At 52.5% G+C, this 13,397-nt stretch overlaps 1 protein-coding gene across 7 annotated transcripts in view; it reads right to left on the minus strand.

Annotated features, from left to right (window-relative positions):
* Positions 1-8,350: 8,350 nt before the first annotated feature.
* The window catches only part of St3gal1 (ST3 beta-galactoside alpha-2,3-sialyltransferase 1), a 67,197-nt gene continuing 62,150 nt past the window's right edge, over positions 8,351-13,397 (minus strand). For all 7 annotated transcript variants that reach the window (XM_040730309.1, XM_040730308.1, XM_021232175.2 and 4 more), the window contains one exon: positions 8,351-12,334. In XM_040730309.1, coding sequence (XP_040586243.1) covers positions 12,161-12,334 — 174 coding nt within the window. In that variant the 3' untranslated portion in view covers positions 8,351-12,160. The remainder of the gene's footprint in view (positions 12,335-13,397) is intronic.

The following is a 13,397-nucleotide window of genomic DNA, read 5'->3' on the forward strand; positions in this document are numbered from 1 at the left end:
CTTGGTGGTTGTCCACACAGAAGCGTGAGACCGGGTACCGTTCCTTCAAAGGCTGACCACGGTGCCCCTGAGTGGCCCCCATTCCTCCCTCCATCCTCCTGCTGACGGGTGTGGAGGCTACTCCCTCATTTCATCAGCAGTATTGCTGCCGTGGGTGTGAACACTCGTGAACATGATTGCAACCACCTGCAACGCATATCTAGGAACAGAACTGCTCTGGGCCACTTTGTTTAACTTCTTGAGGATCTGCCAAACTATTTCCTGCCACAGCAGTGCCATTTCCATCCGAGCAGTGAGCCCGAGTGTGCCAGTTACCACCCTCCTCACCAACACTGGTTATTTTCCACTGACGGCGTTGATGCCAGCCATGCTGGCCGCTGAGTGGGGTGGCTGTGAGTCTGCCTTTTCCTAGTGACGGGCGGTCTCCAGGATCTTTTCTTGTGTCTGTGTGTCTTCTTTGGAGAACAATGCACTCAAATAACTCTGCCACTTACTTACGTATTTCTAAAATCGTGTGTGTGTGTGTGTGTGTGTGCTTATGTGTGAATGTGTGTGTTAGTTTGTGTGAGTGTATTGCTAGTGTGTGTGTAGAAGTGTGTTAGTGTGTGTGTATGAATGTATGTGTGTTAATGTGTGTATGAGTGTATGTATGCGTTAGTGTATGCATATGAGAGAGTGTGTGTGTGTGTTGCGGTGCATTCTTGTTGTAAGTGCAGGCGCCTGTTTCTCAGTGGCTGTCAGAGAAATACTCCCAGGGTTGATTCTTACCCCCCACCCTCTTTGAGACGGGCCTCCTGCTATTCCCTACCACTCCGTGTGTGCCAGGCTAGTTGGCCTGAAAACTTCCCAGGATTCTCCTGTCCCCACCTACCACCCCACTGTAGGAGGCCAGGATTAGCGACTTGATTGGACAGGTCCTGTGAATCAGAACTTGGGATCCTCTTGTGAAGAGAGCAGTTTACCCACTGAGCTATCTCCCACCCAGTTTCTCCTCTTTTTAATTAGATTGCTTGATTTTGTTGTTGAGTTGTCAGGGCTCTTTACATATTCTTGGGACTGGACCTTTTGAGGGGGACAATATTTTCTCCCATCCTAGAGGTCTTTTAAGAATTTATTTTGGCAAGATGGCTTAGTGGGAAGAAGTACTTGATATAAGCCTGTCAACCTGAGCTAAATTTATGTGTCCCCTCAAAGTTGTCCTTCAGTCTCTACATGTGTGCAGTGGCATGTCCTCTGACCTCTCCTCATGGAGGTGAGCATTAGTGTGTGAGCGTGTGCATGAACACACTTGCACACACACAATTTGTCTACCTATCTATCTACCTACCTATCTATCTATCTATCTATCTATCTATCTATCTATCTATCTATCTATCTATCTATCTATGTTTTTCTAGTCAGGGTTTCTCTGTGTAACAGCTCTAGGTGTCCTGGAACTAGCTCTGTAGACCAGGCTGGCCTCAAACTCACAGAGATCAGCCTACCTCTGCCTCCCCAGTGTTGGGATTAAAGGTGTGCGCCGCCACCTGACCCAGTTTATTTTTAATGTTAGTAACAATTTACTCTGAAGAGATGAAAAAACTTGCTGGTAGCTTCTGTGTCACCTCACCCACGGTCTTTATTTAGGACACTTGACATATGCTAGTAGCTACCTGCACATGCATTTCCTTTTATTCAGGAGATTTAGCTGTTTCCCTCAAAGAGGCAGAAACCGAGTGTCAGGAAGTCTTTGCATGTGGGCTTTCTGTGAGGGCTCAGATTACTCTAACGGTTGGAAGAGCAGGTTCCAGCCAAAAAGCCCAAATTCAGGCCACAGAATCTCACCAATCCCTGAGTTTGAAATCCCAGCAATCCCTGAGCTTCCAAGATCAGGTCACAGAATCCAACCAATCCCAGGTCACTCTGGAAGGCTCCACACGCCCCCCACCCCAGGAACCCCTATACAAAGGCTGTCCCTGGCTCAGTTCTTGTCTGCTTCTCTCCCAGTAAATCTATTGCGTGATTTGTTTGTGGTGTGACTTTGTGGTATCTGTTCCTCGGATCCTGACAGCCAGGATACCTTTCTCCTAAATGCTACAATGCTTACATTTTCTGTCTACCTTCTCTGACCTAACCTGGCTCCATTTGTCACTTAGAGCCAACTTGACAGTTTTCAAGAATACACTACCTTGTGGTTATAACCGGTAACAAGCCAGGTTCCTTGAACTCGTGACTCGCATTCAAACAAAGCATCCTCTGCCCGATCTGCCCAGTGTCTCCCCAACTTCTAATAACCGCCATTCTACCCTCCGCCTGTTGTGATTCCTTCAGATTCCACACCAAGGTGAGGCCATGCATGACCTGTGCTCATGACTGATTTCATTGAATTCAGTCTCCTTTGGGTTTATCATGCCAAGCTGACAGGATTTCCTTCACTTTTGAGGCTGACAGAACTCTCCTGTGCCGTGTTCCAGCTCCCTCGCCCACGCGTACGTGAGTAGGGCTGCTAATGTTGGTTCCATCTCTTGACTGTGAGCATGAATACAGGGTGCGGAGAGACAGACCTCACGCTTCCTTGCTACATACTCAGAAGAGGAAGAGCTGGGTCATACGGAAGCTCTATTTTTAGTTTTGAAGAATCTGCGCGCCCTGTTTTCCACAGTGCCTATGACTGATTTACATTCCAACAGTGCACTTGGCTTGCTTGACTCACCACAGAGGTGTGAGCGTGGGGTCAGAATGGTCACCAAGGGGCACTGAGGGAGTGGTGATGGGGTCCACATTTCCTGTGTACCTTGCTACACTTCACGGCGGGAGGAGGGTCTCACAGTGGGAGGAGGGTCTCATGGCCTCATGGCAGGAGGAGGGTCTCACAGCGGGAGGAGGGCGCCTTTTCACACCTGATTTTGAACTTAACCATCTCTTTTGGTTACACACTGCTATATAAAAATTGCCCCAAAACATAGGGCTCAAGGGGGCAATTCTCACTTCTGCAGCTCACAAGGCTGAAGTGGAGAGGACTCTTCTCTCCCCCACATGGTACAAACTGGGACACCCCTCTGGGGACACAGAATCCCTTCCCAACCGTGCTTACGTGGTTCTCCCAGTTGCTCTTACCCAGGGTTCCTGTTCACACCACAGTCTCCGCAGCTGTGTCCGAAGGTTGTAGAACCAAGAATTTGAAGGTCCCACCCTTTGAAGACCTGATTTAAATAACATAATGATTTCTTCCAGGCATGCTTGTAATGGCTGAAAGAGTCACCAGCTTGTCCTGATTCACGGTTAGGGGAAGCAGAATAGTAGGAATTTCAAAGACTCTGAGGTTGTTTATTTTTGATCTTTCCCGCCAGGTGCTAGAGGACATGACAGGAACCAGATCTTGAGTGCGCATGGGGTGGGAGCAGTTCTTTCTGTGTGGTACTCCTGCCTTCCACACACATCTACCGGCTCAAGAAATAGAAAGCAGGCAGAGAAGTCCTGGATCCCGTGTAGACCAAAGTCAAGTGTAAGTGAGCCAAAGCCTGAACAACGGGAAGATTATTGTACAGCACAGATGTGGCGACAGAGGGCGGATATACTCTGGCTTGGGTGGGAGCGGCACGAAGAGCAGCGGGCAGGTGATGAGACAAGCTGCAGAGGGAGGAACTGATGGTGAGTTGACCCGGTGTTCTCTTCATTGGGAGATGAAAATATCCCGAACACACGCTGCAGGAATAGGGCCGTGGCGGCGTGGATAAGGAATAGGGCCGTGGTGGCGTGGATAGGAGTAAGGCCTCTCCTAGAAGCAGAAGGGCAGGGCAGATGCTGGGTGTGTGGAGGGTGGAGGTGACCAGGTGGGACTCGTCAGTCTCAGCTGTGAGAACTGGTGGCACCTGTCCTGTAGTGGAGAGCACAGAGGAGCAGCGGGCAGAGCCGGGAGGGGAAGGAAGGTCTGCGGGGTTGAAGCAACACTAACCGTCCCAGGAAACGCCTTAGAAGGCAGACGGACATGGGGACCTAGGTGAGGAGTGTGTGTCTCCAGAGGTCAGGAGGAGTGTTGTCAGGGTGAGGAGTAGGACAAGGGATGGAGACTTGAGCAGTGCAGGTAGGTGAGTGTGGTGTAGGGAATCTGCGAAATGTTCTAGAAGGATATAAACAAGGACAGAAGGAAGCCACGGCAAAGATGAGGAGGGCTTCTGGGCCTCCCGCAGAGAAGGTCCTTAGCCCTCTTCCCATGCTCTGATGAAGTCTGATGCTACCCCCAGCATCCAGCTTGGAGTACCTGCCCTTCTACGGTTTCTGCACAAATGAACCCCTTGGAAGGCCCAGGCTCCCTGTCTGGCCGGCTCTGGGGTGATGGACTAGCCCAGTGTCTCCTCTCCACGGCGACTCTGTGTGGAGCCAGGCTCAGGGGTCAGTTTCTCTGGCCTCGAGGGCAGGGCAGTTCTCACCATCGGCACACCACACCACACTAAGTCCAGCTTCTCTCTGGGAGTTCGGCCTGGAATCTACCCACACAGCATGGGGTGCCTTGATGGTGTGTGCACCTGACAGCTATTTTGGGATAAGGGAAAGGCAGTGTCAGCTCTGAGCCTGAGCCCCTGGTTCCCACTGAGGTCCACAGCTGCTGAGCTGTGTGGCCTGAGCCAAGAGGCTCACTTCTTAGAATGCTAGATTTATAAAACGTTATGTTAGTAAGGCTGCCCAACTGGGGCCATATGAAAAGCAGGTAAGGGCTGGCTTAACATGTGGCTGGAATGTTTAAGCTCTCACTACAGGCTAGCGTTCATCCTATCGAAACAAAATATTATGTGGCAATCATCATGGTTCTGATTCATCTGCCTACCAGGTTCTGGGTACTTTGCTAGACTGATGGGCATTTATTCAGAAGCAATTCACCTCTAGTGTCTTTGCCTTCCAAGGGGTGGCCTCTGGGAGTGGAACAGCAGGGATGGAGGGAACCTTCACTTACAAGGACCTGGCTCAAGCCTTTCAGTGTGTGTCTTGGGAGCAAAACTTCTGAGGTCAGCACTTGGAAAGAGCCACCCTGAAGTTCCTGAGAATGGGAACAGCTTGGATTCCTGGGCAAACGATCCACCATCTTTCCATTGTATTCTTGATGCTCAAGGTACCGGTCAGCATCTCCAAGTGCTCTCTGCCTTTGCTTACCCACAATGGCAGCTAGGGCACACCACGGCCTCGGTCTCCATCCTCCTGTTCCCTCTGATGCCTCCCTAGGGTCTGGCCTGCTGCCTGCACTCTCTAAGACTTTGGATCTGAGCCCTCTGCTCAAGCTTACCTGGGCAGACCTGTTGAGTTGTCGCTAAGTGGCTCTAAGTCTGGGACAGTATCTCTGACATCAAGGAAGTTGCCCTCAAGAATCCTGGAAGTTCCTCCCCACCATTCATTCTCTTTATGGTTTTGTTTGCTGGGTCAATGGACCTAGCACAGAGGTGATGGGCATCAGATCAAACTGCTGACATTTGAGAGCTTATGAGCCATTACCAGCTTCTTGCGCAGTGACCTTGAAGGCTATGTGCTGAAGGTGAACTTGGCAATGCCCTTCACGAGACAAAAATATACAGGGCAGGTTGGATAACCACACGGGGAGAAGCACAAACCCCTGAAACTGCCCCAAGAAGAAACTAGCCTTGCTTTTCTAAGTTAGCGGGACTTGGAGCCCATTTGTTTTACATTAGCCTGTCCCAGCCTGATGGATAGATACACCATCAGCTCCCGTCTTCATTCTTGGCTGAGTGGTTACGAACATGTGATCGCAGGCAAATGGCGTTACTGTCTTTGGTACTGTACGTACATCTAACTTTCAGTCTCTTGTCCACCACGTTGGTTAGTACCCTTTGCAGATTGATAAACCAAGATCCGGAGAGGCCAGGCTCCCTGTAGGCATATGATTCAGAAATCACAGAGAGCCAACAAGACAGGGATGGGGAAGCCAAGAACAGATTTCAGATCCAGGGGCCCAGTGGGCCTAGGTTTCATATGACCCAAGGAAGATGACACCCAGAGCACTTATTATGCTGTCCACACTGACTTTGGCGTTCTCCTACTGGGCCCAGACCTGTTTTCTTGACTTTGCTTAGTTTGCTTAGCTAAGTGACAGAGACAGTGTTGCTACCTGAAAGGCGTTGGGCTTGCTCCCTTCTAAGGCGAAGTCCTCTGAAGTTCTGACTTTGTTCATAGCTGGGTACCTTTTCTTCCGTGGTTTTCAAAACCGTCACAATCGTGACCAAGGTGGCTCTGCTGCACCCTCTGGTGGCCACCCACAGAACACTCCAGTGCTGCTCTATGCCACGGCCAGAAGGATCTGGGCAGCCCTGGGCTAGGTCAGCTTTTCTGCTCCAAGCTACTATGCAGGACTCGTGTCCAGGGTTCTGCTGGGGACACCACCCAGGGTCCTTGTCCCCTATGTCACAAGTGTCATGCTCATTGTTTAGAGCTCAAATCCTCCATCCCACTTCAGGGCTACCGTTGGAGAGATGGGAACGTTAATTCAGGACTCAGTGGAGGCTAAGCACAGTCTGCAACGGACTAGGGTGCGTGGCTCAGCATTGCAAGGAGGGGCGGAAGGTCCTATTGCCCATCCCCTCCAGCTGAAGTGTCCGTCTAGCTTCACGGCAGTACCATGCCCCCGGTGGCCAGGTCAGCAGGGGAGTGGCCACGGAGGAAGTGAGAAGAATAGGATGTTCTACCTTCTAGAGGGGACCAGGAGGGTGGAACCTCCTTGAGGACCTTGGGGCCACAGGTCCAGCTCCACCCACCATGTGCCTCGACAACAGACATTTATCTGATTGCTCAGGTTCCGGAGGCTAGAACTCAGAGACCAGGGTGGCTTCCGGTGAGGGATGTCCTGGTTCATAGGTGGCTGTGACTTTACATGGTAGAGACAGAGAGAGGGAGGAAGAGATGGAGACTAGAAAGGGGGGAGAGAGAGGTGGGGAGGGAGGGAGAGAGAGAGAGGGAGGGAGAGAGAGAGAAAGGGAGGGAGGGAGGGAGGGAGGAACACTGGTATTCAATGTGTCTGTTCTTGCTACAATGTCCTTATCAGATATATCTCCAACCTTCCTCTCACTTGAGTTGCCTCCCAAAGACCCGATCACCAAATGCCACAGGGAACTACACGGAATTGAACGAGTTTGATTATAGGCTGTGTGTGTGTGTGTGCACATAGATAGCATGTTGTATGTATTGTCTCTGTGTAGCTTTGGAGCCTATCCTGGTACTCTGTAGACCAGGCTGGCCTCGAACTCACAGAGATCCCTCTGCCTCTCAAGTGCTGGGATTAAAGGTGTCAGCCACCAGCGCCTGGCTGTATTCATGGTATATTATGCATGCCTGTAGTTTGTGTGTACACTGTGTATGTTGTCTCTGTGTATTTGGATAATGAATAAGCATGACCCTTGGTGAAGAAACAAAAGCAATAGAAGAAAAGGAATTAGAAATGGTAAGCCTGGGAAGACAAGGATGGACATACAGGGAGCAGGGTGAAGTCAGACAGGATGGAGTTCCCCTGTCCAGGACTGGCTTCCTTGCTAAGCCCATTGCCCGTTACGGACTCAATGGTTGGTGCATGTGTGTGTATAATCTGGTGTGTCACTATCCAAGCTTTGTCCATGGAGGTCAGGCACAGAGAAACTCTGCAACCCGCTCAGCCTAGCCCAGCCAGGCCATAGCCCCCAGACTGCCTGGGTCTGGGGACCTGTTCATGTTGTCCTGGAACTGGCTTCGGAACCATCCAGTGAATTCAGGGGTGGGGCAGCAGGCTGGAGCAGGCAGCTAGGCTCACTTCTCCTGTTTACCATCCGCGGTGAGCTGTGTTGGAAGAGCAGCCAAAGCAATCGAGGTAGCATATAAACTGGAAAGGGCCACGCCTATCACGAGGGAGGGATCACAGGCAGACACCTATCTCATACGACAAAGTTCCAGTTCAAGGCTTCTGAAAATAATTCTTTAACAAAAAAATATCCCAGTAAGAGGGATTGTATCAACTTCAGAATCTGCCCTGAGCTCCTCCCAGGGAGTGGTTCTCTTCTCTGCGTACTGGGGCCCAGCCAGGCAAACATCAGGGCCACTGGCCTGTGTCCACCTTGGCCTCCTGGGATGTTTTGTTTCTGGTCACTGCCCCCTCTGAACACTGGCAAGGTCAAGTTCATCTGACAGAAGGCAGTAGAGGTTCAGAGAGGTTAGGTAACCCGGCCAGGGTCGCACAGCAGGGAAGGGCGCCACACTGTCTCCTGGGCTTCTACCTACGGGGAGGGCAACATCCCAGGGGACCCCAGGAGATGACTCATGCAGCCATTTCAGGGCTGGACACCCATCCCCTTCCTGCCCCTTGAATAGAAACTTCACCAAAGCAGAACTCTGAACACACCCCAACAATAAAATAGCTCTTTTTATTCACGTTGGTTCGGATCATTGGAAATATTCAACAATAAATAAAACAAAAGCAGGGGCTGAGGAAGGCAGGCTCGCTAACGTCATTGGAAATGCATTCAGACTGATCCGGAGGATTACAAGGTAGGGGGGGCGAGAAAGCAAAGTGTGCATGGGTGGCGCTGGGCCGCGGGAAGCAAGGAAGGTAAAGCTCTTGGGAAGGAAAGTGCTTGAAGAACTTTGGCTCTGAAGGGGCCTTGGCAAAGGGCTAAAGTGATTGTGCAGGCGTCTGGGGTGCAGGGGGGAACTCACGTCCACCTACTAAAGAGAGCTGAGCAGAGTGCAGACCAGGCTCTGGGCGAAGGGCTGAAGTGATTGTGCAGAGGTCTGGGATGCAGGAGGGACTCACGTCCACCTAGGACAGCAAGATCCAGACGAGGCTTCGGAGACAGGTTAATTAAAGCTGGTGCCACGGGGCAGACCCTGGGCAGGAGGAGCCGAGTGAGCAGAAAGGTTGGGAGAGGCGAGGGTGGGGTCCTCCCTTCTGCAGAGGGAGGTCACCAGGCGTAAGCGGGCCTGGCGAGGCTGCACGCTGTTCGGGTAAGGACAGTTACTGCACTCCGAGGCCGAGGGCACGAGCCGCCGCTCTGCTGGCCTCCGCCTTCTCCCCTCGCCCTCGTGTTTCTTACACGTGTTTGCAGCTCCCGGCTGACAACCAAGAGGAAAGCTGACATTATTGTTATCTCACAATTGGCTCGCCAGACTACGGTGGCTGAGCAGCCAAGACCACATCTTTGTCACCTCGGACGGCTGTGATGAAACCCGTGGCTTCAGCTGCCCGACTTTGAGCAGCTGTCACTCTATCCTCAGGTGGGCTGTGGGCCACCCAGGGCCTCTCGCGCCCTGCATACTGGTGGCTGCTTTGAAGGGTACAGATAAAGCCAACCTCTGAGTTCTCCATTATCCCCTGTGGTCCTTTCCACATTGGATAGGGAGGCCCTTTCCCCAGAAAGTGCGATGGGCCTCTAGCAGCCCCAAGTGGCCACCGTGGAGACTGCAGCACCCTCTGCACCCTTTTCCTTAAGGCGATCTCCAGACCTTCAGGGCCCCAGCTAGTTCCTGGCCTCCTTATTCTATCCATCCTGTACTATCGTGGGTCTGTCCCACTAGTCCATGGTTTACCAGATGTTGTCTGATGCCCAAAAGCCAACCTAAGGCAGCAGTGTCAGGATTTTCTCTCTGGCTTGTCTCTTCCAGGAGCTAAAGGGCTACAGATAGCCTTCTCTCTCCCCTAAGAGGCCGAGGATGGGGCAGCCTGCCACCAGCACAAGAAACACGTCTCCTGGTTCACTGCAGGTTAGTAGTGTAGGGTGCTGCTGAGAAGCCCCTGGGTCCCCTGACTTAGCAGCTTCCCGATCAGCTCTGTGCACAGCAGCCAGCCCAGTCTGCTTGGGAAAGGGAGGTTCTTCCTGTTCTCAGCTACCCACACCCCAAGGAAAGCTCCAGTTACCTTAAACTAATTGGTGCACTTAATTCTGGCCACAGTGGACTGTATCTTATCCAGTTAAAAGCCCGCAGCTAAGCCAGTGAGACACAGGGGACGGCTGAGGGTTATGGGAAAGGGAAATGCTGCCTCCTTGGATGAAGGAGGGAGGGAGGGAAGGAGACAAGGAGGGAAAGAGGGAGGCAGGGAAGGGGAGTGGGAGGGGCTGATGGAGACAGGAAGAGCTCCCTGAGCTGTGTTCATCTAGAAATGGCCACATTCTTGCTGCAGACACTTGCTCTTGTGCAGTAGAGCCCTGAGCAGGCTGTCACCCCAACGCCAACATCCGCTAATTCTGACTTGTCTGAGGGGCTGACCCACCGATGCACAAACGAAATCTGCTGAGTTCCTCACACCCGGACCCTTGAGGAAGCCTCTCCGGAGCAAGGACCTCACAGGAGCTCAGCCTTTTCAGTCAAGGGTCTTATGTCAGAAAGATGTTAAAAGTGGGACATCCCGTCCCTCCATTAAAAGCCCGGATTCTGCGTCTTTGAGAACTGAGCAAAAGCTACAACGGAGCCACTCACAGGACAGTCTCCTGGGAAATAAATGGCAATCTTGGCGTCCGCTCTTTGGTGATGCCCATGAATGGACCAAAGCTGTGTGTGGCCCCCTGATGGAGGCCCCTGAGCTCTGATTGCACAGGGAAACCTGAGCAAGGGGCGACCTCACCACCCTCAGGACACCTCTCTCACACTCTGCCTTGATGAAGCTGCTGTGGTCTTTAGGGAATACTTTCAGTGGAAACAGAGGTTTCTCTGATTGGACATCTGCAAGGAGGTGACAACTACCGTCCAGGGCGCATTCACCCTTGTCTCCATCCCCTCACCAAGGAGTCCCAGGCTGAGTGAGTCCCTTCTGCAACGAGGAAGAAGGCAAGTCAGCTGTGCCGGAAAAGGAGGTGACACGGGTGGTACAAAGGATCATCACTCCTGCCCCCCAGCAAGGCCCCCAGTCCAGATGCCTCAACACACACACACACACACACACACACACACACACACACACACACACACACACACACACACACACACACACATCCGGGAAGCTCAGAGGCCTTCCTCTCCATTGCTGCTCCCATTTGCCACGGAAGGCAACAAAAACCTTGTGAGCAGCAATGGGGAAGAGTGTGCACAGGCAGGGTCAGCTGAATTAACAAATCAATAAATAACAGCAAGTCTACAGAGGGAGGAGGGGAGGACAGACAGGAGCGAGGAGAAGAGGTACATGCATTTCAATTTTGGTCATAGGATGCCTCCATTGAGACTCCCCCCATGCATCCAGGAAGGCGGCTGCTAGGGACTCAGCCCAGTGTTCAGGACTCAGGGGAGGATGCTGGTTGTTAGTGGTCCTGAACCCAACAGTCTGAGGAGGAAACAGAAGCGAGTACCCATCCCACGCCCGGCACACTCTGAGTGGTGCAGAGTGTCATTTGAAAACAGATTCCGAGCTATGCAGCAAAGCGGGACTCTCTGGAGGAGCCCCCCCACCCCTTTCTAGCTGGGGATCTTGCTTCATGTCAGCCAACGCATGCATTTCTTCCTCAAGTTCAAAGGCACGTGGAAGTAGTCAGACCTGCTCCGGCCATCCGTGTAATCACACAGGATGGTGAGGAGGGCTTCCCCCCGCTGTGGCCAGGTTTCTACGGGAGACCTCTGCAATCGGACGCTTTGCCCGCCATCATCAGTGAGCTTTGGGAGGAACGGGACAATGGGGATGCCATATCAAGTGACAGGCCAGGCTTCATGCAAAGGCGAACAGCGTCTTGGCCCAGTGCTGGCGTAGCCCAGTGCTGCTCTGCTCTGTCACAGTTGTCTCAACTGCCACAAACATCCCAGCCAGAGTCTGAGTTGAGCACGAGGCTCACAGTTCAGTGGCAGCCTCTAAATGACTTCCAGGAAATGCCCACCTTGTTGAACATAGGAATCTTCAGGATTTGTTTTCCCCATGCTCTATGCCCCACCCCCACCCCAGAAGTCAAAATAACTGCCATCATTCGGACATTAGACCTTTCTCAGTATCTGCCCACTCTCCCCCTAGCTAGGAGAGAGCAGTGGGAAAGTGAGAGGCTTGCTCGGTACCCTGGGAGAGTTGGACAACTTTGTCAAAAAATGCTACCCAAATGAGAGCGCCAGAGGCTGCCGGCGAGCCTGGGAACACCTCAAGTTCAGCCCTGGAAGCTTCCGGAACAAAATGGCTCCAGTGAGATGCTGGGGCTGCAAGTTGAGAGGTGAGGTGTGGAGAGTCCGTCCCTGACAGGTCGCAGCGTCATCTCCCCTTGAAGATGCGGATCTTGCTGGCGGCTGCCAGAGTGGTGGTGACATTGTACTCGAAGTCTGCGTCATGTACCCCGGTCTTCCGGAAGGCGCCCGCAGACGGGTTGTTTTCCCAGTAATGGTGCCAATTCCCTTTGCTGTCTGCCCCGAAGCCGTACAAGTCCACCTGTGGGGCAAGGGCAAGGTGAGACCCAGATAGCGTGACCGTGGTAACAGGCGATTCAGGAAAGGCTGCCTGCGGTTGTCCCTGGGATTTCATGGTAAACATTCACGATTCGGAGGAACCTTCTTCAGAAAGCCAAAGCAAGCCCAGTAAGGCTCAAGTCCAATTCCAGCCCAAAGACACCTTAGGTAGGCGATCCTGAGGGGGACTGGGCCTCACTAGAGCTCCCAGGGGTCCTGAGAGAAGGTGCGGAGAGGGGATTGGAAAACAGGCAAAGCTGACTCTTAACACATCATCTCAGAGCCTTATTTTCTCATGCAGAAAGGAGGCCACGAGTCATGAACACGGAAGGTAGGTGACAGGTTTCCAACCCTTGCTTCTGAGGTCCCAACTCCATCTGAGGCTGGGGCCCCCATACACGTGACAAACACCAGTGGCTACTTATTCTGCACCTAACAGTGTGCCGGGAAATCAAATGCAGGATTTCTTTCCCCAGGTGCTACCTGGCAGGTACCGGGGACCTACCCATCGGGCTTCTACCTTACAACGTGTGGCAGTCACAGACAGGATGTCACTTATAGAGACAAGGGTTAAATCCATGGCTCCCAGGACACTGCGGAAAGGCCACAGACCCAAGGTGACAGGGGCCTCTTCAAGGAGGGGCCATCCGAGTTGGGTTTTAGCCTGTGGGTAGCTGGTGGCCAGTGAGGAGACACTCCGAGGAGCATTAAAGGAGGGCGTATCATCTAGCTGTGGGACCGAGGACAGATTGGAGCTAGAGAGGGGTGAGCCCAGCAGAGCAGGGATCTTTAGGTAGAACGGAAGACAGGAGACGGGAGCAGGGTCTCTGAGGGTCCTGCTCTGGTCTCACAGTTGGTGGGCAACAGAAGCCCCTTATGCCTGCTTAGCTTCCTAGAAATTCTGATGAAGTGGGTCAGGGTGTGGTCCAAGCCCTGAACGTAGCTCCTCGGTGGCTTGAGCAAGCAACCTGAGGGTGGTAACTGTGGCCTTTTTACCTCTTCCTGTCTAATCTGGTTAGAAATTGCTTCTTCATTCTGAGCTGAAC

This window comes from Mesocricetus auratus, unplaced genomic scaffold (genome assembly GCF_017639785.1).
Source record: "Mesocricetus auratus isolate SY011 unplaced genomic scaffold, BCM_Maur_2.0 Super-Scaffold_100023, whole genome shotgun sequence".
Classification (NCBI taxonomy): Eukaryota; Metazoa; Chordata; class Mammalia; order Rodentia; family Cricetidae; genus Mesocricetus; species Mesocricetus auratus.